General features: G+C 41.4%; 1 protein-coding gene across 1 annotated transcript in view; it reads left to right on the top strand.

The window, feature by feature from the left end:
* The first annotated feature begins 4,515 nt into the window (after nucleotides 1-4,515).
* Nucleotides 4,516-26,132, top strand: part of LOC120945737 (calcium-activated chloride channel regulator 1-like) — a 93,457-nt gene continuing 71,840 nt past the window's right edge. The window contains exons 1-4 of the mRNA XM_040360102.1: nucleotides 4,516-4,702; nucleotides 7,946-8,083; nucleotides 14,212-14,362; nucleotides 23,532-23,640. Coding sequence (XP_040216036.1) covers nucleotides 4,544-4,702; nucleotides 7,946-8,083; nucleotides 14,212-14,362; nucleotides 23,532-23,640 — 557 coding nt within the window. The 5' untranslated portion in view covers nucleotides 4,516-4,543. The remainder of the gene's footprint in view (nucleotides 4,703-7,945; nucleotides 8,084-14,211; nucleotides 14,363-23,531; nucleotides 23,641-26,132) is intronic.

Here is a 26,132-nt window from a genome sequence, read left to right as displayed (position 1 = left end):
GGAACTAGCTCCGAAATTCGAAGAGCAGCAAAGAAGATTAACACAAAAGCTGTATGAAACAGTAATGCTTCAAATTCTGAACGACACACCTTAGGTGTACTTAAAAATTTTTTTTTAAAAGTTCTATTGAGATGGGCCTACGTGTATCGGGCGTAAAGGTCTGTCTTCTATACCCCTTCAAGGCCTGACGAACTGAAAAGAAACTGTTACAAGCTGGGAGATTGTGTAATTTTAGGAAAAAAGAAATACCTGCTAGGCTCTTGCTAATATAATTAAAAGATAACTTCTGCTGCATAAGTGAACAAAGAAAAGCAAGGACCGTTTGTTCAGTACATGAGAAACCAGATAAACCCAATTCATCGGCGAACAAGAGCCACTTTTTCCATGCAACCGAGTACTCGATCCATGTTTTTGAAGCAATCGAGCTCTTGATAGCCGAGACAACAGGGGCTAAATCAGATCCCAAAGATGACTCCGGCAGGTGCAGCCAACATGATCCGCTTCTGGAAAAAGCTGCCTGAAACGGGCCATCTGAAAACGAGACAGGCTATCAGCTATCAGATTACTTTTTCCAGGAACATGTTTAGTTTTCACCCAAATGTTAAACCTTAAACATAGTAAAACAAGATATCTTAATAATTTTATAACAAATATGGATTTAGAAGAGAGACAGTTTAAAGCGAAGATAACGCCTTTATTGTCCAAATGTACCAAAATTCTTCTGTTTGCAAAAAATTCACCCCATAATTCAAAAGCAACTACTATGGGGAATAATTCAAGTAAAACTATATTCTTGGTTGCCTTATTGGCAACCCAGAATGGAGGCCAAGAACCGCAGCACCAATGGGTGCCCCAGATTGCTGCAAAACCGAGCGAACCTGCCGCATCTGTGTAAAGGTCAAGGTTGGCTGAAAAAATAAAATCTTCTTGGAAAAAAGTACGACCATTATAATCAGATAAAAACTGAGACCAGACTAAAAGATCATCTTTTAGGTCTGAAGTAAGGCGAATGTGAGAAAATGGGGATTTAAGACCAGACATGGCCATAGATAATCGCCTAGAAAAAATTCTGCCAACTAGCATCACCCTAGTGGCGAAAGCCAGTAAACCTAGAAAAGACTGTAGCTCTTTTAACAGTACTTTCTTGCGACGCAAAAACAGAAAAATCGAAGCTGATATTGACACAGCCTAGTATCAATATTGATACCAAGGAATTCTATGACCGTGACCGGAAAAACAGTTTTTTCAGTGGCAATTGGTACACCAAAAAACTGAGAAATGTTTAAAAATAATTTTAGCAATAAAAAACAAATAGGAGAATCAGGGGGGCCTATAAAAAGAAAGTCATCCAAATAGTGGATAATCCCATTGAAACCTGACTCATATGAGATGACCCATTGCAAAAAAGTAGCAAAAGTTTCAAAATATCTACACGATAGGGAGCAACCCATGGGTAAACACATATCATAAAAATATTTTTCTTCAAAACAGAAACCTAAAGAATTAAAACATTCAGGGGCAATGGGCAGGAGTCTACATGCAGATTCAATATCAGTCTTTGCTAACAAGGCCCCGGTACCAAAATTATTTATAAGCCTAATCGCGTCGTCAAAACTTGCGTAAGATACAGAAGCCAAAGAATCATCAATTTCATCGTTCAATGAATCACCCTTTGGATACGAAAGGTGATGAATTAGACGATAAGAATTGGGCTCCTTTTTGGGTACAATACCCAAAGGAGAAATACGAAAGTTTTTAAAAGGAGGAAAAACAAAAGAACCCGCAACCCTACCGGCTGCTATTTCTTTAATTAATTTTTTCCTTACAACCTCACTATGTGTCAGTACCGATTTCAAGTTACTTACCAGGCTGCAACCGACCCCTGAAAAAATTGGAAGAGTGAAACCTGAGGAAAATCCCTTTATTAAAACCTCAGCTTTCTCCCTGTCTGGGTACAGCATTTACCACGGGTACATGTTTTCCAGTTTCACCAGAGTGCAAGCCTTTGGAGTTTTCTCTACCCTGGGTATGAGGAAAGTTTCTTTTGAAAAATTTTGTGACGGGGTGAGTCCCAAAACAAAAGGAACATACGTTGCCCACTTGCACTGAGACTCATTATAGGCAAAACAAAAACCTTTTTTATAAATAGGCGATACATTCTGAACTGGTAACTGTCTTGAAAAAATTGTTTTTTGTGGAAGGATCAGATTCAACCATAAACCTACATCCTTCATACCCCATCTTAAGTTAGGGTAAACTGACATCTTTTGTCGGAACGATTCATCGTAATTATACCACCCGAAACCCCCAAAATTCCTGTAAGCTTCGAGTATATTCTCCAAATGTTGGAATAAACCGCTACACTTATCTGGGAATTTTTCACCCAAAATAGCGGAATAAATACAAAAGGCCTGCAACCAATTGTAAAAAGATTTTGGCGCAGTGCGACGCCTATCATCTGATAACTCGTCTATTTTTTTGTCACCTTTCCCAGAAAATTCTTTACCAGGGAGTAAAGTTAGTAATTCAATAAAGTCGCCTTTCCAAATTTTTTCTTTTATATTGGCGGTCAAGTGAAAACCCAAAGGAGATATTTCACATGGGAGAGGCTCTTTAAAACAAATTTCAGGGATCTGAGAAGAAATTGGAGTATAATGAACAGAATCTATAAGGTTAACATTAGCAGCACTAGCAGACTGGGAAATGGTAGGTAAAGCCTGTGCTGACCAAACATTTGCAGGAGATAATTGTGACTGGCTAGAAATAGCATCCTGTAATTTATTAACAGATTCCAATAATTGTTTTAACATCAATTGGTTTGCAAACTCACCACTAGATGTCCCTGCCCCAGCTTGAAACGCTGAGCTGTCATTGCTCTGTGAGCTGCTAGCCGGCCTAGAAAAGGGATTCTAGCCGCTGAGGCGCCGTCACATCGTCCAGCTGAGTCTGCCTGGCAACTAGTGACGCTGTCTGCTCCTCCAACAAGGGAACCTGCAAAGAGAAGAGATCCCTCCCGGCCTCTACCCCTCCCCGTAGTGACGCGCACTGGAGATGGAGAGGCCATCCTCTTCTTCTTCTGGATTCGCAGGCTGCTGCGTTGAGGGGTGGCATCGGAAGTTCTGCCCAGGCTGGAAACCTCTTCCTCACGGGCCGCAGGGACAGCAACTGAGCGCTCGGGTGGCTGGGTCCTGGAACACCTGTAGGAGAGAGATGGTGTCTGAGGTGGATGCGGTTCCTGGAAGGCATCCGACGGACCCGCAATGGCTTCGTCTTCCTCCGCGACAAGGGCAGGTTCAGTCTCCATCTCCGCCAGGCACTTCTTCAGCCATTCTTCCCCGCCGTCCTCCGCTGCTCGCTCCAGGATTCACTTGACGAGTTCCTTCATGCCCTGCCGGTAAGAGAGATAAAGAAGGGGGGGGAGCACACTATACCGTACTAGGTCACAACTGAATAACCCTCAGAGCAGTGGGCTTATATATCCCCCCGCACGTGTACAAAGCCCGGGAAACATGTGAGTTCAAACACATGCAGAAAGCCCGGGAAACACGTGGGTTTGAACACCTGCACAAAGCCCGGGAAACACGTGACTTTAAAAGCTTATATTAAGCCCAAGAGCAACGTGACTCATCCTTCTCAAAGTCACATGTTTCCCGCCTGAGCTGCTAGCTACAGTATTTTAAAATGACCATTTTTTTTTTGGAGCAATACTGCTATTAAAAATATATAAATTGTATTAATTTAATAGTTGTTATGCCAGCCACAATCCCATGATGTGGGCACTAATTAATGCCCCCTTTCCAGTGGTCATCAACCCTGCCCTACAGGGCCCACTAACAGGCCAGGTTTGCAAGATAACTGAAATTTATTTACAGGTGATATCATTTGCTGCTCAGTGATTGCAGTATTCTAGACTGCATCTCCCTATGGTAATACATAAAACCTGGCCTGTTAGTGGGCCCTGTAGGGCAGGGTTGATGACCACTGCTCTAGATACATAAGGAGGTGAGAGGAAACCTCTCTAAAGTGAGCAAAAGCAGCACCTAAATAGTTGTCACAAGAACAAGAGTCCTCATTAGAAAACTCATCCTCTATTACTGTTCCAGTAACACCCCAAATTTTTAGATTTACCCTTAATTCCAGCCATGGAGACAATGGTCACCAGGTCAAATATAGAGGATGAATCTCCCAACCGGGACATGGACATCTATGAAAAAAATCAGACAGTGTTTATAACTCTTCCTCATTCTTACCAAAAAAGATAGATATATTCTAAGGGCTTACTCAAAAAATGAATAAATCTTTACTTTTTAACAACTATTGAAATAATCATCATTTTTTGTATTACCTTTGTTATTTCCTTATTACAGCACTTGTCTGTGTCTAGATCTGGGTAATAAATGTATCATTTTCTATACTGCAAAAAAGATAAGACAAAAAAGATCTGAATCTGGTATTAAAGTCCATACAGATTGTCAAATAGCATCATGTATATATAGACTATAAAAATACATACTTGAGCAGAACCTGTGAGTAGCTCGTGAAGATGACAATCTGCAGGATTTTATTTTTGCTTTTACTATCTCAGACGCTTTCCTTCGGAAGTGGCTCCATGGTAAAACTTACCAATGGAGGCTATGAAGATATAGTCTTTGCAATTAATCCTAAAGTTCCTGAAGATGCAAAAATTATTGACAATATAAAGGTAACCTAACTTTCTAAATAAAGTGGCTTTTTAGTATTGGCATCTATCTTTCTATCTATCTCTAATTCTATCATGTATAATTCATAATTTTATTAAATGGTTATTAGCATATTTTTAGTATTATTAACTTTTTTTATTCTTTCCTTCCACATCAATTTGATTTCCACATCAATTAAATTTGATCATAGAAAATCATTGACACATATGAAAAACAATTAAAAATGATGATTAGCTATATCATATTTTATTTGAAAAAATAAAAAATTTAAAGTACCAACCAACCTGTAGTGTAGGGTGGGCCAAAAGTTTTCATGTCTGTTCACAACATGAAAATCAATTACTGAGCTACATGATTTTTTAATCATATACAAGTGAGTTTTAGGAGAAGTTTGTATTGTTTTACAGGTTCAGAGCTATTAAAAATATTAAATAGTGAGACTTACTTGTTTATAAAGAAGAATGAAGAATCCAATGTTTAATGAGCGAAATGAAGTGTACACAGCAAAGACATAATGCTTTTGAGGGGCCATCCTCCTTTATCTTTATCTAACTTTTTTCTTCATATGTGACAATTTTTTTCTATTGGTGGAGAAGTTTTGCAAATTTACATTAATCTGGATTTTTTTTTACATTCAGGTAATACAGCAAACAAAGACTCGCCTAGAAATTACTTAGTATTTATGATGAAATTCAGACAATAGTCTAAACAGTATTGTCTTGTAAATTAGGCTTTCTGTAAAATGAAATGTTGATTCTAATTCAAATTTCTAGCAAAAATGTTTTATGCATTTAAAAGAATTAAAATATTGTACAAATTGCTACAAACACAATTTACATTTTCAACACACAGGCTTGGTGCTGAACATCGCAAAGGTTGCCCCATGTTATGGAAAATGTAGTGTTTGTTACAATCCTACCAAGAATTTTCCAGAATAAATTGCACAATACAGCATCTGAAACAGAGGTGTAACTAGAACCTTTCCGACAGTCACAGGGCACTTTTCATCAGTCCTGGGGCCCTTTCACACTAGACATGTGCAGAACTAAAAAATGTGTTTTGTTTTGATTCATTATTTTCATTCAAATAAATTTGTTTAATTTGTTTTCGGGGTTCACAATGTTTATTCGAATTCAAATCAATTTGAATTTTCCAAATTCGGTTGAATTGAACTTAATTTATTAGAATTCTATTTTATTCTATTCGAATTTTGGAAGATCGTTATATTCCATTATATTCTATTGTTTTTTCAATTCTATTCTTTTATTTTCAATTCTATTATTTTCTTTTTTATTATATTCTATTCTATTTTATTCAAATGTATTCTCCCCTTCCTGCCTTCTTGGGGCCCCCTACGGTGGTGGAGCACCAGGGTCCATTTGCAAGTGTGACCTTGGTAGTTTCCCCACTACTCTGAAATGTGTCAGACTGGCTGTGTTTTTTAAGGTGGAAAACATATTTGTCAATTGACTGAAATGTTTGTGATCTCTGTATCACAGGTACTTCAACCAGTTTGGATCTTTCTATCAATTACTTATTGATCTGTGGTGAATACTGTTGCATTACAGAAGACCATAGAAGGTCTTTTTCTACTGACATAATCCAAAAGATTACAGTTTATAAAAGTATAAACATATGTCAGGAGAACACAAGTTTGTTGAGTAGACTAATTGTTTGGCCTCACCCAGTCAAATTGCCTCTTTATGGTCCTTTGTTTCTATGCACATCAACCTTGACATCACAGGTGGACTTTTTATCTAGAATGCCAATGTTATCAAATTTTATAGATAAATAAATAGACACTCAGACCAGATTCATACGTACCACTGTTCTCTGGGTTCAGAGTTTTATGCCGCGTACACACGACCATTTTTAATGTCATGGAAAAAAATAAGTTTTTCTCAACGTGATTCTTGTCAAGCCTGCCTTGCATACACACGACCGTGAGAAAAAATGCTCTAGCAAAGCGCGGTGACGTACAACACGTACAACGGCACTATAAAGGGAAAGCTCCATTTGAATGGCGCCACCCTTTGGGTCTGATTATGCAAATTTCCCTTCTCATAAATTGCTTCTGAGCATGCGCATTTTTTTCCCCGTCGTTAAAGCGTACACACGACCATTTTTCATGACAAGAAAAACGACAACATGAAAAACGACGAGAAAAAATAGAGCAGGTTCTAAATTTTTAATGCCCATTTTTCTCGTCAAGAAAAATGCTCTGGAGCCTACACACGATAGTTTTTAAAGCGGTGGTTCACCCTGAGTTTACACATTCTGTCTATGCCAATGCTAGGCATAGACAGTAACCAAACAATTTTTTATATTTTTTTAAGTGCTCCTTACCCCTTTTTCGGAGCTGTTTCCGACCTGTCACTCAAAATCCCCCGCGGGGAATGGGCGTGTAAGGCCATTCTCCCCCGTCCTGTCAATCAGCTTCAGAGACTCCTCTGGAGACGCGATGTGCTCAAATCGCGCGAGATCTCGCCGGTCAAGTGAGTACACCGGCCGTTGCTTTGGCAACCGTGTAGTGTTGACGGCGATGCTCGCCGTCAACACTGCACATGCGCGGGATCGAGCGGTGAATGCTGGGAGGCCAGCATTCGCCCTATCCCGGAAGAAGGCCCTGTCGGCTTCACAGTGCCCAGGTAAGATGGAAACGTCCATCGCCTAGGAATATAACATCTAATTTACTGTACTACAGCGCTTCGGCCGGTCTAAGGACTGGGACACCCTGTTAGTGCGGGAGTAGAGGTACGCCCTGTAGATTACAGAAAAAAAAAACGATATCCCGCGGAACCACCGCTTTAATGACCAATTTACAAAAATGTAATTGTTCTCATTATGAAAAATGTGTGAATGCGGCATTAGGAGTAAAGTTCCTTTCTAATAAACATGACCCTCTATGACCATTAAACATAATTTTTTTAAAACCATCATGACTAACTGAGCTTAATATTGGGAAAATTAGTATGCTTTGTTTTATTGGTGGAAATGTGGATCATTTCCTCTATTTGGTTTGGATAGTCATTCAGTTCTAATTGATAGTGTCATCACAGATCTAGTGTATTGATAAAATGTATTTGGAAAATTACAGCAATCAACCACCTCAAGAGGCAATATTAAAATATCTAGCAACCCATTCTTCACTCTATATAAATAAAATATTTAATTACTAGTTTGCACTGTGTGATTTTATTTCCATTGACACTAATATATGTGTACTTTTGTGTTTTTTTTTCAAGAGCATGGTTAAAGAAGCATCAAGTTATTTATTCACAGCAACACAAAACAGACTGTTCATACGTAGTGTAAAAATTCTAATACCATTTACATGGCTAAAGGGAAGTTATGAAAAAGTAACAACAGAAACATATTTTAGGGTAAGAAATTATTTTTTGGTTTTAATACAGATGATATTATGATGCATACATTTATGATTTAGTAAGCTTGTAAGGCTCCATTCACACTGATGTGTCTTTTGATGCATTTTGCATTTTGCAGAAATGCAGGAATTTTTTTTAACATGGTTTCCTATGGCACATGTTCACATCAATGCTTTTATGTGCCTCTGCGTTTTTGAAAAGGGTCGGGGACTTTTTTCCCCACAAAAAGCAGCGTTTTTTGCATGTAATAGAAATCAATGGACCTGCATCCAAAATTCAAGTACCGTGTTTTTACCGCGATTTTGCCGCGATTTGCAGTTTGCAGGTTTTTTTAACCTGTTTATAGCTGGTTGTTAAAGGAAATGTAAAAAAAAAAAAATTGCCAAAAAAATTCGCAAATCACCGTAAAATCACGGTTAAAATGTGTGTCAAAAAACGCATCAAAAACAAAAGCAACATGCATAGGCGTGAATCGAGCCTTAGAGAGTGCTTCATTTACGGTATTTTTTGTTGGCTGTACCCATTGGCATTACTTACTGCTTTGTAAGAAGGGCTCCAAAATGTCCTCTGTGCAAAATCATTGCCCAAACAAGAGATCATTTCAGTTACCAAAAGTAACTGCTGTTTAAAGTCCACAATCCACACATCTCTATGGTTTCAGGTGTCGACCGAAGGAGCCCATCTATGCTCCCTACATGAAATGAACAAACAAGTCGGCTGCACTCCTATGATATCAGCCTTCACCCAGACCCAGAAGAGTTCACCCAGACCAAACCCACCCCCCTGACACCTTTGACCCAAAAGGGGGCTTTAACACTTAACTACTTAAAGACCCGCGTATTGTAAATGTACGTCCTCTTTTTAAACATGGATATCTCAGTAACGGCAGCAGCTGCTGCCACAACTGAGATATTCATGTTTTCAGCGGGCGGCCGTGTAAACGATAACGGCGGTCTCCGCGGCGGATTCGCCGCGAGATCGCCGTTATCGGTGGCGGGAGAGGGGCCCCCCCCTCCCGCCGCTTTTCCGCGCCCTCCGCCGCTTACCGGAGCCGTCGGTAGCGGCGGAGGAGATCCGATGCTGCCGCCTGGAGAGCGAGGACTTGAGTGAGGGCAAGATGGCCCCCACCCGTCCTCATAGCTCTGCTGGGCGGAAGTGACGTCAAAACGTCAGTCCCGCCCAGCCTCTTAAAGAGACAATTTTTTTTTTGTAATTTTTTTAAATGACAAATTTTCCTTTTTTTTTTTTTTTTTTGCATTTAAGCCTAAATATGAGATCTGAGGTCTTTTTGACCCCAGATCTCATATTTAAGAGGACCTGTCATGCTTTTTTCTATTACAAGGGATGTTTACATTCCTTGTAATAGGAATAAAAGTGATCATTTTGTTTATTTTTTATATTTTAGTGTAAAAAATAATAAAATCAATAAAATTAAATAAGAAAACAAAAAAAAAATTTTTTTTAAAGCGCCCCGTCCTGACGAGCTCGCGCGCAGAAGCGAACGCATACGCGAGTAGCGCCCGCATATGAAAACGGTGTTCAAATCACACAAGTGAGGTATCGCCGCGATCGTTAGAGTGAGAGCAATAATTATAGCCCTAGAGCTACTCTGTAGCTCAAAAAATGCAACTTATAGAATTTTTTAAACGTCGCCTATCTAGATTTTTAAGGGTAAAAGTTTGACGCCATGCCACGAGCGGGCGCAATTTTAATGTGACATGTTGGGTATCATTTTACTCGGCGTAACATTATCTTTCACAATATATAAAAAAATTGGGCCAAATTTATTGTTGTCTTATTTTTTAATTCAAAAAAGTGAATTTTTTCCAAAAAAAGTGCGCTTGTAAGACTGCTGCGCAAATACGGTGTGACAAAAAGTATTGCGATGACCGCCATTTTATTCTCTAGGGTGTTAGAAAAAAAAATATAGAATGTTTGGGGGTTTTAAGTAATTTTCTAGCAGAAAAAACTGTTTTAGTCTTGCAAACACCAAATCTGAAAAACACCTAAGGTCTTTAAGTGGTTAAGGACCAAGCCTATTTCTGACACGTGTTGCTTACAAGTAAAATCAGTATCTTTTAGCAAACACTGGAGAATAAAAAGGCAGTTATTGCAATATTTTATGTCACGCAGAATTTGCGCAGCGGTCTTTCAAACACAGTTTATTTGGAAAAAATACACTTCACTGAATTAAACAAAAACTAAACAGTAAAGTTAGCCAATTTTTTGTGTACTGTGAAAAGATTATGTTACACTGAGGACATAGATACCTAACACGTTACGGTTTAAAATTGCGCACACTCGTGGAATGGCAGAACTTTTTAACAGTTTAGAGTTACAGAGGAGGGGCCAGATTCTCAGAAGAGATACGACGGTGTATCTCAGGAAACACCGTTGTATCTCTGTTTTTGGCCCCGGGTATCTATGTGTATGATTCCTAGAATCATTTTCGCATAGATACGGCGTAGATCCGACAGGTGTAAGTCACTTACACTGTCGGATCTTAGATGTAATTCGATGCTGGCCGCTAGGTGGCGTTTACGTTCAGTTCTCATTTGACTATGCAAATGAGCCTGATACGCCGATTCCCGAACGAATTTGAGCCGCGTCGTCGTCGTTTACGTCGTTTCCGTAAGCGTAAGGTTACCTCTGCTATATGAGGGGTAACCTTACGCCAGTTAAGTATGGCGTCGGGTCAGCGTCGTCTTTTTCCGTCGGTTACGCCGTTTTACTAAGTCGTCCGCGAATACGACTTTACGTCAATGACGCTCACGTCGGCGTCATTGACGTTTTCCGTCGTGAGCTGGAGCATGCGCACTGGGCTATTTTTCCACCCGGGGCATGCGCAGTTCGATCGGCGCAGGGGCGCGCTTAATTTGAATGCAAGCCGCCCCCTTTGAATTACGCGGCCATACGCCGGGCCATTTACACTACGCCGCCGCAAATTACGGAGCAAGTGCTTGGAGAATACGGCACTTGCTCCAGTAAGTTGCGGTGGCGTGGTGTAAATGTCTTTCACTACGCCGCCGCCGATTCTATGAGAATCTGGCCCGAGGTCTTTTGCTCAAATTATTTCTCTCGTTCTGACAATTGTGGCGATACCTCACATGTGTAATTTGAATACCGTTTACATTTTTGGACACGACTTGAATATACATTTTCTTTGGTGAGCGAGCGTGAGGGGATGGGGGTGCTTTAAAAATATATATTTCCTATTTATTTAATTTAATTAAATGCATTTCTTTTTTACACTGTCCCTTTTAAAAATATATATCTGATCACTTGTATTGCTGTCACAAGGGATGTAAACATTCCTTGTGACAGTAATAGGCAGTGACAGGTACTCTTTATCGAGGGATCTGGGGTCTAAAAGACCCCAAATGTCTTCTTTGCACTTAAAGCTATTCAAGACTCTTTGAATACGAGGGATTTTTTTAAATCTGCGCCATTGGCAGCCGAGTAAACGGGAAGTGACGGTGTGACGTCGCTTCAGGGTTACTACATCTGAGACCTGATTAAAGCTGATTCCTGCTTTGTTCGGTTCTCTGGCCAGCCGGCAGACATGCTGACTGGTTGCTCTTGTCTCCCAGTAGGACGGGAGACCTGGGCTGAGTGGCGGAAGGCAACAGGGGCCTTCTCCCCGGTACAACCACTTCCTCAAAACAACGTACAGGTATGTCATTTTGCAGGAAGTGGTTAATCAAAGAGAGGTCGAGAGATCTCTATGATTAAGCTCCTTTAGGTCAAAATGTGTCAGTGGGGCTTGGCCTGTGTGGCTGCGTCAGTGAATTAGTCCTGGAATAATAAAATGTGAAAGCTGACGTCATTGGGGTGTGGCCATCTTGTTTGTACATTCCCAGGAAAGTACTTTGCTACTTTGATAAGACAGCAACTAAGAATTTTACTTCCTCAAAGGGAGTGGGAAGGAGACCATGTTCTTTTGTGCATGAGAAGTATGGCTTCTAGGCACACTGCACTTTATAAACAAATAAAAAAACATTTAGGCTATTGTATAGAAGATAGAGTAGAGTAGAAAATATGTCTGCTGGAGCAGGTAATTGACTCAGCTTCAGAGAATTATCAACATAGCAAAATTTTCTATTGCTCGACCCTTGCTACAACTGACCCCAGAGAATTAGGTATCTGACTTGAACACCTTGGCCCGGATTCAGATACAATTGTGTATCTATCGGTGGGCGTAACGTATCTCCGATAAAGAACTTGCGCCCTAAGTTATGGCGGCGTAGCGTATGTGGTCCGGTGTAAGCCCGCCTAATTTAAATGTGGATGATGTGGGCATGTTTTATACAAATTTAGTGTGACCCCACGTATTTGAAGTTTTTCACGAACGGCGCATTCGCCGTTCGTGAAAGAATCCCAGTGCGCATGCTCGAAATTACGCCGCAAATCGTCATTGCTTTAGACGTGAACATAACTTACGTACAGCCCTATTCACGAACGACTTACGCAAACGACGTAAAATTTTTCCAAATTCGACGCGGGAACGACGTCCATACTTAACATAGGATACGCCTCATATAGCAGGGGTAACTTTATGCCGGAAAAAGTCTAACGTAAACGACGTAAAAAAATGTGCCGGCGGACGTAGGTTTCTGAATCGGCGTATCTACCCAATTAGCATATTCCTCACGTAAATCTATGGAAGCGCCACCTAGCGGCCAGCGTAAATATGCAGCCTAAGATACGACGGTGTAAGACACTTACGCCAGTCGGATCTTAGGGAAATCTATGCGTAACTGATTCTACGAATCAGTCGCATAGATACGACCCGGCACACTCAGAGTTACAACGGCGTATCCGGAGATACGCTGTCGTAACTCGTATCTGAATCCGGGCCCTTTAGTCTGCAAAAGCATATATTTTGCTATAAATCACTCATGTTTGCTACCTCATAGAAAAGCTTTATAAATAACAGTTCTGCTTAACGACATTTCACTGAACAAGTAAACAATGTGTTTGTAAATGTCATACGTTTCTCTACCCAGTTCATCATTTTAACGGCTCAGCTTGAGCATTTTGCAGACTAAGGGCCAGATTCACCAAAGAGATATGACGGCGTTTCTCCTGATACGCCGTCGTATCTCTGTTTCTATCTATGCGACTGATTCATAGAATTAATTACGCATAGATATCCATAAGATCTGACAGGTGAAATTGTTTTACACTGTCGGATCTTAGGATGCAATACCGCGGCCGCCGCTGGGTGGAGTTTGCGTTGTAAACCAGCGTTTGGTATGCAAATTAGCAGTTACGGCGGATCCCCGACGGATTTTCGCGTTCGCTACGTCGCCGCTAGTCTAGTTTCCCGTCGCAAATTTAGTTGTCGTTTTGGGTGCCCTAACTTTAGTCAGCAATCGTATTGCTGTCTAAAGTATGGCCGTCGTTCCCGCGTCGAAATTAAAAATTTAACGTTGTTTGCGTAACACGTCCGGGAATACGGAAGTCGCACGTCGCCCTTCGAATAAACGGCGGGAGTTAGGAAACGGAGCATGCGCAGTAGGTCTGGCGCGGGAGCGCGCCTAATTTAAATGGCACACGCCCATTTGAATTGGCCCGCCTTGCGCCGGAGGCCGCCAGCGTAGTTTTTATCGCAAGTGCTTTGTGAATCAGGCACTTGTGATGAAAACTTGCGGCAGTGTAGCGTATCTACGATACGTTACGTCGCCGCAGTTCTATGTGAATCTGGCCCAAATTTCTTCCTTTGAAAAGGTCTGTCAATCCAACCCACTACTATTTACCCTTCCCATGCTTCCCTGCTGCTTCTTTCCTCTGCAGACCTAATCCTATGTAAGCTCCATCTCGGATGATTTACCAAGTTGATGATGTCACCACCTTCCTCATGTGACAGTGCTAAGGCCTGACTATTGGCCACTTAGGACTCAGCAAAGCATCATAGGAGGAGGTCACATGCACTCCCTTACCTGGAAGAATCAGGTACAGGTATTTTGCAATCCTCCTGCTGGAGCAACCAAGTGATAGGGAAATGTAGTGAGAATAGGTATATCTAGGTCAGGGGTAGGATTTGCATAGGGCAAAGCCTCTTTACATTTCACAGCTATGCAGAATGTAACGTTTTAATATTACCATTGTCTCTTTATCATTAGGCAGATATTATCATCGCATCACCACATGTGAATTATGGATATGACCCATACACATTACAGTATGGACAATGTGGTGAACAAGGCCGATACATTCACCTCACTCCTGAGTTCTTAGTAGAAGCCAGCGCGATCATTGCATATGGACCACAAGGTAACAGTCCAAAATTAATTTATCTATCACATGTATTTGCTGTGCACTGAGAAACTTTAATTAACCACTTAAGGACCGGACCAATATGCTGCTAAATGACCCAAGGGGTTTTTACAATTCGGCACTGCGTCGCTTTAACAGACAATTGCGCGTGGCTCCCAAACAAAATTGGCGTCCCTTTTCCCCCACAAATAGAGCTTTCTTTTGGTGGTATTTGATCACCTCTGCGGTTTTTATTTTTTGCGCTATAAACAAAAATAGAGTGACAATTTTGAAAAAAATGCAATATTTTTTACTTTTTGCTATAATAAATATCCCCCAAAAACATATATAAACATTTTTTTTCCTCAGTTTAGGCCGATACGTATTCTTCTACCTATTTTTGGTAAAAAAAATCGCAATAAGCGTTTATCGATTGGTTTGCGCAAAATGTATAGCGTTTACAAAATAGGGGATAGTTTTATTGCATTTTTATAAAAAAAAAATGTTTTACTACTAATGGCGGCGATAAGTGTTTTTTTTTTTGTGACTGCGACATTATGGCGGACACTTCGGACAATTTTGACACATTTTTGGGACCATTGTCATTTTCACAGCAAAAAATGCATTTAAATTGCATTGTTTATTGTGAAAATGACAGTTGCAGTTTGGGAGTTAACCACAGGGGGCGCTGTAGGATTTAGGGTTCACCTAGTGTGTGTTTACAACTGTAGGGGGGTGTGGCTGTAGGACTGATGTCATCGACCGAGTCTCCCTATAAAAGGGATCACTCGATCAATGCAGCCGCCACAGTGAAGCACGGGGAAGCCGTGTTTACATACGGCTCTCACCGTTCTTCAGCTCCGGGGAGCGATCGCGACGGAGCGGCTATAAACGAATAGCCGCGCCGTCGTCCCGGATCGCTCCCCGCGGGAATGTAGTGGGGGAGGTCCCGATCGGACCCACGTCTAGGCAGGGACGTACAGGTACGCCAATGTGCCTGTACGTGCCATTCTGCCGACGTACATATACATGCGGCGGTCTGGAAGTGGTTAAAGGGGTTGTAAAGGTTCTTTTTTTTTTAACCACTTCACCCCCCGGACCATATTGCTGGTCAAAGATAAGGCCACTTTTTGCGATTCGGCACTGCGTCGCTTTAACTGACAATTGCGTGGTCGTGCGATGTGGCTCCCAAACAAAATTGGTGTCCTTTTTTCCCCACAAATAGAGCTTTCTTTTGGAGGTATTTGATCACCTGATCAGTTTTTGCGCTATAAACAAAAATAGAGCGACAATTTTGAAAAAAAAATAATATTTTTTACTTTTTACTGTAATAAATATCCCCCAAAAATATATAAAAAAACAAATGTTTTGCTCAGTTTAGGCAGATACGTATTCTTCTACATATTTTTCGTAAAAAAAAACCGCAATAAGCGTTTATTAATTGGTTTGCGCAAAAGTTATAGCGTTTACAAAATAGGGGATAGTTTTATGGCATTTTTATTAATATTTTTTTTTACTAGTAGTGGCGGTGATCAGCAATTTTTATCAGTACTGCGACATTATGGCGGACACTTTTGACACATTTTTGGGACCATTGGCATTTTTATAGCGATCAGTGCTATAAAAATGCATTGATTACTATAAAAATGCCACTGGCAGGGAAGGGGTTAGCACCAGGGGGTGAGGAAGGGGTTAAGTATGTTCCCTGGGTGTGTTCTAACTGAAGGGGGGGTGGACTGAATTGGAGAAATAACTGATCGCTGTTCATACATTGTATGAACAGACAATCAGGCATTTCTCCCCCTGACAGGACCGGGAGCTGTGTGTCTGTAACGAGCGATCGCGGGTGCCGGGCACACGCGTCAGTGTCAGGGGAGAGCGGGGGGCGTGCGTGCGCTCCTCCAGCGGCGCGCGCGCCTCTATTGGCTGCTCGGCGAGGTGATGTAATATTACGTGATCTCGCCCAGCAGAGCCGACCTGGCGCCGTAAAACTGCGGCGGCTGGTCGGCAAGCGGTTAAATAGCAAACATGTCATACTTACCTCCACTGTGCAGCTCGTTTTGCACAGCGTGGCCCCGATCCTGTTCTTCTGGGGTTCCTCAGCGGCTGTCTCGGTTCCTCCCCGCAAGAGCTAATCCCTGTTCTGGGAAGCACTCTCCCAAGGGGGTTAGCTTGCAGGTGCGCTCCCGTGATACAGTCGGCGGCTATAGCTGCCAAGTGTATCACTCGGCCCTGCCCCCAGCGCGCTGCGTCATTGATTAGATTGACAGCAGCGGAAGCCTATGGCTGCGCTGCTATCAATCTCCAATCAAGAGCCGAGAACAGCCGAGAAGACAAGGGCGATTAGCAGCCCATTCACGACACGGGACTTTCGAGGGCTCAGGTAAGTAAACCGGGAGGCAGGGGGGGGCTTGTAAGCGTCAGATTTTTCTTTACCTTAATGCATAGAATGCATTACGGTGAAAAAAACGCAAAGCTTTACAACCCCTTGAATTAAAGTGGTTGTAAATATGGAATATGAACAAAGCATATGCATAATGTGTGTACTTGTCTCAATCCAGAGCACTAAGTGTAATTTCTGTCTGCTGCCTCATTCCTTTGCTATCTGCATGAGTCGCTTCTGACATGTTTTCCTGTGACCTGGGAGGGAACGCACAGCCTGTGATTGACAGCCTTAGCTCTGTTGCTGTGTGGTGTGCGAGGGGGGATGTGTCCCTTCTTTCCATTTTGCTCTCACTGAGCTCTGTGGAGTGTAACTTCAGCATCCTTGTTCCATACATACAGGTGAATCTCATAAAATTTTAATATCATCAAAAAGTTAATTTATTTCAGTAATTCAATTCAAAATGTGAAACTTGTATATTTTATATAGATTTGTTACACATAGATTGATATATTTCAAACATTTCTTTCTTTTAATTTTGAAGATTATGACTAATGCCCTGTACACACGATCGGTCAATCCGATGAGAACAGTCTGATGGATTTTTCCATCAGTTAACCGATGAAGCTGACTGATGGTGCCTACACACCATCGGTTAAAAAAACAGATTGTGTCAGAATGCGGTCACGTAAACCACGTACGACGGCACTATAAAAGGGAAGTTCAAATCCAATGGCGCCACCCTTGGGGCTGCTTTAGCTGATTTTGTGTTAGTAAAAGACGATTTGCGCTTTTCTGTCTGTTACAGCGTGATGAATGTGCCATCTCCATAACGCACGCTAGTTTTACCAGAATGAGCGCTCCCGTCCCCTAATTTAGTCTGAGCATGCGTTGATTTTTAACCGATGGACGTGCCTACAAACGATCGTTTTTTTTCTATCGGTTAGGTATCCATCGGTTAATTTTAAAACAAGTTTCACATTTTTTAACCGATGGATAAATAACCGATGGGGCCTACACACGATCGGTTTGGTCTGATGAAAACGGTCCATCAGACCGTTTCTCATCGGATTGATCGATCGTGTGTACGCGGCATTAAAGCTAGTGAAAACCCCAAATTCAGTATCTCTGTTTAAATTAGAATATTAAATATAACCAATAAAAAAAAAAAAAAAATTATATACAGAAATGTTGGCTTACTGAAAAGTATTACTTATAGAGGAAATGCTGTGCTAACTGGATGTTAGCATGAGTGCCTTTTTGCAATACAACAACATAAATAAAATGTTTGTGTGCAAAATAATATTTTTACCATAAAGTGTGTAATCAAAACATCATAGACCTTATAATCCAAATATATACTAGGATATATAAAGTGCCTTAGACCCCATTCACACCTGAGCGTTTTGTAGCTTGAAGCCTGAAGCTACAAAACGCTGGAGGGGAAAAAATCTATTATTCTCTATGGAGATGGTTCACATCTCACTCCAAAATGCCTGAAGCCAGAAGCTCCAAAACGCCTGAAGCTCAAACAAGTTCTGGGACTTTTTTTTAGCCAGATTTTGGCGTTTTTTTTGCTTTTTACATTGGTGACCTTTTGACCTGTACAAAATCACGTCAAAAACGCAGTAAAAAACTAGGTAAAAGATGCCGCAAAAATCGCGGCAAAATCGCTGTAAAATTGTGCAGCTTTCTGCCTGGAAACGCTATGCTCAGGATTGAATGGGGCCTTATGCCGCGTACACACAATCATTTTTCGGCATGAAAAAAAACGTAGTTTTTCAGCATGTCCAAAAAAACGAAGTTTTTTCAACTTCATCATTAAAAACGACGTTGCCCCCACACCATCGTTTTAAAAAAATTATGAACAAAGTGCGGTGACGTACAACACGTACGACGGCACTCTAAAGGGGAAGTTCTATTTGCCTTTTGGCTGCTTTAGCTGATTCTGTGTTCGTAAAAGACGATTTGCGCTTTTCTGTCTGTTACAGCGTGATGAATGTGCTTACGCCATTATGAACAGTCGTTTGGATGCTCCAACAATCACAAAAGAAACATATAAAATATATGATAGAATATGTAAAAGGGAAGAATGGCCATACAACAGTCCACTGATGCCTCTTACAGGGACAGACTATTTTAAGCCGGGTAGAGAAGGAGGTTTATTCCAGAAGTGGGGAACATCAGAAACATTAAAATTGAGGGACGTGATGAAAGGTGAAGATCTGTGTTCCCTTATAGAATTACGAGAAAGATATGGAGCACTCCCTGGAGATACTTGGAGATATAGGCAAATTAAACATTTCATAAACACTCTACCGAAACCATTACGAGCCCCAAACGACTTAAACCAATGGGAAAAGTGTACCCTCCAGGGAGGAATAGGAAAGCAGGGACTCTCCAATATCTATAAGATCCTGACACCTAATGGCAAGCCGGAGGCATTGAAGGTAGTTGAAAATTGGGAGGCAGAATTGAACCAGACAATTTGTACAAAAAAAAAAAGGAAGATACTTGAATATGTCCACTCTACGTCAATGGACGCTAAGGTTAAGGAAATGAATTATAAGCTTCTTTGTAAGTGGTATAATGTTCCAACGAAAATGCACAAGATAGATAGAGGGATATCTCCCCTATGCTGGAGAGAGTGTGGGATGGAAGGATCCCATGCCCACATATTGTGGGAATGCCCCCTGATCCAGGAATATTGGAAGGAGGTATTGGCACAGATAAAGGAGATCAGTGGATATGAGGTAAAACAAGACCCCTGGGAATGTCTATTTCACAACTCGGAAATGACGAGGAAAAAATATAGAGGGTCTATGGTTCCGCATCTATTAAATGGAGCTAAGATGCTTATTCCTAGGAACTGGAAAAAAAAGAGGTACCCACCATAGAGGAATGGTTCCGTGAAGTAGACAGAATTAGAAAGATGGAGGACCTGTGGGCATTCCAGGGCAACCCCCAGAGGGGACAGGAGGGGGTGTGGGAGGGATGGAGGAGGTTTAGGGAGGGGAGAAGGGGGGAGAGAGTGGGAGTGGTGGGTGTAGATGTGGTAGATCTCCCCTAATTACTCTCCCCCTCCCCTATTTATTTTATTTATTTTTCCCTTTTTCTTTGGTTTATTTTCTCTTTTTTTTATTTTTTTTTATATATATCGGTATGGTAGGTAGTTATTACTTAGAACTATAAAGTACAATTTAAATAAGTAGTGCCCTCGACGAAAGGGATGATTTAGACACAGTTAATAAATGGGGAGGGGGTTCCTTTTTTTTTTTTTATTAGGGTGGGAGGTAAGGGGCAGGAGTTGCCCCCTTCTAGTGTTAATAAGGCTAGGCACACATATATATATATATATATTGGGAGGGTTAGAGATCCTCCCTCGGAGGTTTGGGTTTGCGGTGGAGGTCAAATTTCTTTGTTACTTTTTTTTTTTTCTTTTTTTTTTTTTTTTCTTTAGATCACTAGAGTTGGAAGTAGGGGCAGGGGTTGCCCCCTTAGAATTAGGAAGGCTTGGCACACACACATATAAGATGGGCGGGGGGGTCATTACCCCCTCCTCTTCCTCTTTTTTTTTTCTCCTGGGATCCCCTATCTCCCTCCCGAAGAGGATGGGGATAGTAGAAGCCCCCTCTCTCTTAAGTCACAATGCAACAGAATCTTGTAATTTTAAAATAGGAAGGCCACAATAGGAATTTTTTTTTCTTTTCTTTTTTTTTTTTTTCACATATATCGGTATCGTAGGTAGCTATCATTTAGAAATATTAAAGCGGTAGTTCACCCTCACTCACATGATTTTACCATCGAGACAGGCATTGTAGCGCGAGCTACAGTATGCCTGTCCCGATTTTTTTAACCCCCGGACTCACCTTGTACATAGAAGATTTCGGCTCCCGCGGGGAATGGGCGTGCCTATGGAGAGGGAGGATGATTGACGGCCGGCCCTGGCACGTTACTCTCCCCGAAGACAGCCGGAGTAGGTCTCGGCTCTTCACGGCGCCTGCGCACAGGCTATGCGCAGGCGCCGTGAAGAGCCAAGCCTATTTCGGCTATTTCCGGAGAAGCGTGACGCGCCAGAGCCGGCCGTCAATCATCCTCCGTCTCCATAGGCACGCCCATTCACCGAGGGGAGTCGGTATCTTCGATGTAGGAGTAAACGGTGAGTACGGGAAAAAAAAAATCGGGACAGGCATACTGTAGCTCGCGCTACAATGCCTGATTTTATGGTAGAACAAAACATTTTTTTTTTTTTTAGGTTTATAGGGTGAACCCCCGCTTTAAGGACAATTTAAATAAGTAGTGCCCTTGAAGTAAGGGATGATCTAGTCACAGTTAAAAATGAGGTGGGGTTTTTTTTTTTCCCCCTTATTTATCTCTGTCCCTTCCCCTTTTCCACTTCCTTGCACCTCCCCTACCTCTACCTGCCTTATCAGTATCTGTATCAGGGACCTAGTCGGACCGAATAGTATATATCCCAGAGAGGTCGCCCTCTTGTCTCTAAGTGAAGTGGGGAGAAAGAGATAAAGAGTGGTATAAGGAGCCGAAGAGGACGAAGTATCTTGCTTTCCTTTTTTTCTTTCCCTTTTTTTTTTTTTTTCTCTCCTTTCTTTTCTTTTCTAAAAAAAAGGGCCACCATATATTAACCAAAATAAGGGGTTCTAAGGAGACCATGTATGTGTTGTTATATGTATGTCAGTATATAAATGTAAGAATGTCATGTTGATGTTAAGTTTCTGTTAAAAAAAATATTTAATAAAAAGTTAATTGAAAAAATGAACAGTCGTTTTACCAGTCGCTTCTGAGCATGCGTGGGTTTAAAACGTCGTTTTTGCCCACACACGATAATTTTTTACAACCCGAAAAACTACATTTTTTAAAACGACGTTAAAAAATGCAGCATGTTCGAATTTTTTTTTTTTACGTTTTTTAGAAGCCGAAAAATTATGTGTAGCCCAAACTCGATCATTTTAAATGACGTTTTTAAAAACGTAGTTTTTTTTCATGCCGAAAAATGATCAAAATAAATGAACAAATAAACTCTAAAAATTTTATACAATATAGGATCCAAAACTTAATATTTCAAATACATGCAAAAATAATTAAAGTGATCCTGTGATAAAAAGTGCTACGTGCAAACAAATATCAAAATGTCATATGAATAATAACATCATTAGATAATAAAGTCCATTCCAAAATTATTCATAGCTTGTGCTGGGGATACAACTTGTGTTCTCGTGTTCAATCTCATGTGTGTATGCTCACCTCAGAGCATGTGACCTCACAATTAATGTGGAATTCCACCCAAAAATCGAAATCCCCCCCCCCCTCCGGTGCCACAGTCCAGGTCTTAGTCCCCTTTAGAACAACTTTTCCATCACTATTGTGGCCAGAAAGAGTCCCTGTGCGTTTTAAAATTTGCCTGCCCATTGAAGTCTATGGCGGTTCGCGAACATTTGCGTAAGTTCGCGTTCGCGACATCACTACACCTTAGAGCGTGTGACCTCACAATTAAAGCGTAATTCCACCCAAAAATCTAAATCCCCCCCCTCCGGTGTCACGTTTGGCACCTTTCAGAGGGGAGCGGGAAGCAGAAACCTGCCTAATACAGGTATTTGCTTCCACTTCCGGCATAGATCGCTGCAGTATCCACGGCGATCCACGCCATGTCCGGCCCCTCCTCCAGCCCCCCCTGCTGTCTTCTGGGAGACAAACAGGTCCCAGAAGACAGCAGGGACCAGTGATATAGCGCAGCGCGACTCATACATGTGCAGTAGGGAACCAGGAAGTGAAGCAGCAAGACTTCACTTCCTGATTCCACTACCGAAGATGGAGGCGGCAGCACCCGAGAGCCGAGGGACAGATCGGCTTTGGGTGCTGACATTGCGAGCGCCCTGGGCAGGTAAGTGTCCTAATATTAAAAGTCAGCAGCTACAGTATTTGTAGCTGCTGACATTTAATTATTATTTTTTCGGTGGAACTCCGCTTTAAGTTCAGTCAGAACACAGTTTCGAACCACACCTGGGTTCAGCGTCAGTGATGGAGTCCTGGGCTGCTCAGTATTTCTGCTTCCACACTGGCATAAAACATAAAGAAACTTGATAGTGTGAGATACCGTTTTTACAGCGACAGGACGGTGCAGAAGACAGCTGATCTATCTCAAAACAGAGAGAGACACACTATATCAGCGTTTTCAATTTTTTTGGGCTTTCTATAGAGCGGTGCACTGAAGCACCCAGCAAATGTGAGTACCCTGACAGTTGGGTTACAGTTTATTAATAAAAGTATGTTTTAAAAATACAAAAAACTGTATCACACTAGGTGAGGGGGGGGGGGGGGGGTGTTCCTTTCCTCCAGTCAGCTCTCACTGAGCCCTGCCAAGTGTAACTTTAGCTCCCCGCCCCTCTGTTTTTTTAAAGCTCAGATTAGCTTTATAAATTCTGCACTTTACATGGCTGTAGTAAAAAAATAGTCACAGATTAAAAGGTAAAACTTATGTAGGAGGGTTTGTTTTGTCTCTGCGTATCACCTGAGGCTAGTCACCTCACTGGGTATATGTGACTTTAAATGAGTGTGATAGTCACCTCAGGAGAGGTATCCTCACATTCTGTCTCCAGCTGAACCCTGCTCCTATGCTCACTGGGCCAAGAGTGTGATTATACAAATAGTTTGGAGTAAAGGGTAAGGTTTACCACCTGGCACACAAAGATAAATATGGTCATGGGCACCCTGAAATAGTGGTTTCCATGTTTTTCTGTAAATTTTTAATAATGACGATACATTAACACTATTCTCTTGTCTTTGCAGGAAGATTGTTTGTCCATGAGTGGGCTCATTTAAGATGGGGTGTCTATGATGAATACAATAATGATGTTCCCTTTTATTTATCAAGTGGTAATGAAGTAGAAGCTACAAGGTAAATGTATGATATCCAGCATTTATCCATTATCAAATATGTCTTCACCATATATTTCTCTCCATGCTCACACAGTGTATATTTTTTGGGGTAAACCTAGAAGTTTGATAAATGTTTGATATAAAGGAGACAAAAACACTAGTGGTGGAGAGAATGTGGCTGCTCACCCCGGAATAAATGATAGAAGAGTTTTCCCAGGTGGGGTTTTTCGGCAGCTCAAATAGAAAAATATGATACCATGTAGTAAAAAAATAGTATTTATTCACATGTAATAAAATCAATAATGGGGCAAGGGTGGATAGCAAAAATAGAACATGAGTTGTAGCAAGGCACACAAACAAAATTTACATAAGTATATGTTACAGTACACAGTTATACATCTATACGGCCAACAATATGCATTGCAGTATAGACTATCCTAACGTTTCGACCTTGCAGGTCTTCTTCAGAGGATTTGTGCAACTGAAATGGAACACATATCGATTAAACATTTCATAATAGTGATTTGGATAGAAAAATACACTTTTAAGATTTACATATGCTATTAGATCCAAGAAGACCTTAAAAATAGGAAAGCAGTGTAAATACAGTAAAAGAAACAAAGTATTATATATGTAGGCAAAAATAATATTAGATAAATGAGGTTTTAATCTTTACCTTAGTAAAGTGTCTCAATGTGATGCTATAAACTGAACGGCACCGTCTGGCAGCCCATCCACGATGGTCCACGTTTCCGATGTTGCAATCAAGTCTCCACATCAAACGGACCCTCAGCGCAACACGACAGGGGGTCACCCCCAATTGGGTGGGCCCAAAGTTGGAAAGACCCGTGACCCGGGGAAAGGGAGGGAAAATCTTAAGCGGAAAGAGGTTTTTTTTTTTTTTTAAAAAGGCCTGCAAACAGAATAATAGAATTGTTATTCTGAAATGTGTGTGTATGCATATCAGGTGCTTACTATTGTTCATTCCAGGCTCAAAAATAATGATAATGAGCACTGGGGATGGGGGGGATAGGTTGACTTTGGCCTAAGAGGACAACAAGTAAAAAGTAAAAAAGTGCGGGCTCAAGGACGCTGAAGTAAAAGGTTTGGACAGTATATCTCTGTAGAATAAGGAAAAGCTGTATCTTCCTAGAATAGAAAGAGAAGAAAGGAAAGGAAGGGAAGAAGAGGAAGAAAACAGAAAAGAAAAGTGCTAAGTGAGTGAGGGAAGTCAAAGGGCATAGAGGTACAATGAATAACAGGATAGGAGAAAAAGGGGGGGGGGGGAGAAAGCACCTGATATGCATACACACACATTTCAGAATAACAATTCTATTATTCTGTTTGCAGGCCTTTTTCAAACCCCCCCCCCCTCTTTCCACTTAAGATTTTCCCTCCCTTTCCCCGGGTCACGGGTCTTTCCAACTTTGGGCCCACCCAATTGGGGGTGACCCCCTGTCGTGTTGCGCGGAGGGTCCGTTTGATGTGGAGACTTGATTGCAACATCGGAAACGTGGACCATCGTGGATGGGCTGCCAGACGGTGCCGTTCAGTTTATAGCATCACATTGAGACACTTTACTAAGGTAAAGATTAAAACCTCATTTATCTAATATTGTTTTTGCTTACATATATAATACTTTGTTTCTTTTACTGTATTTACACTGCTTTCCTATTTTTAAGGTCTTCTTGGATGTAATAGCATATGTAAATCTTAAAAGTGTATTTTTCTATCCAAATCACTATTATGAAATGTTTAATCGATATGTGTTCCATTTCAGTTGCACAAATCCTCTGAAGAAGACCTGCAAGGTCGAAACGTTAGGATAGTCTATACTGCAATGCATATTGTTGGCCGTATAGATGTATAACTGTGTACTGTAACATATACTTATGTAAATTTTGTTTGTGTGCCTTGCTACAACTCATGTTCTATTTTTGCTATCCACCCTTGCCCCATTATTGATTTTATTACATGTGAATAAATACTATTTTTTTACTACATGGTATCATATTTTTCTATTTGAGCTGCCGAAAAACCCCACCTGGGAAAACTCTTCTATCGATAAATGTTTGATATCCTTAAAGGGGTTATCTTTTTTTTTTATTAACCTTTTGCCGACTGCGCTATAGACAAATAACGTCTACAGCGCAGTCGAGTTGTTAGACAAAAGACGTCCTCCCAGAATCCTCCTCTCGCGGGCCCCCTGGGGCGCGCTCCCGCAATCATCCCTGAGTGCCGGGTCTTCATCACGGATCGCGGTAAATTGCCGCTGATAGCGGCCGTTTACCACGTGATCGCTCCGTCAAATGATGGAGCGATCACTTGTAAACAAACCGGCGTCATCCCTCTCCTCTCTGTACCGATCGGTACAGTGTGAGAGGAGAGGGGGGAGAGCGGGTGGCAGCAGCAGCACTGTGGGCTGGATCTGTGACAAATGCAGTCACAGATCCAGCCATCCCTGCTCAGCCATCCCTGCTCAATACTCTGCAGTACCCTGCAATTCCCTGG

This window comes from Rana temporaria, chromosome 7 (assembly GCF_905171775.1).
Source record: "Rana temporaria chromosome 7, aRanTem1.1, whole genome shotgun sequence".
Classification (NCBI taxonomy): domain Eukaryota; kingdom Metazoa; phylum Chordata; class Amphibia; order Anura; family Ranidae; genus Rana; species Rana temporaria.
This window is presented reverse-complemented; position numbering and strand designations above follow the sequence as displayed.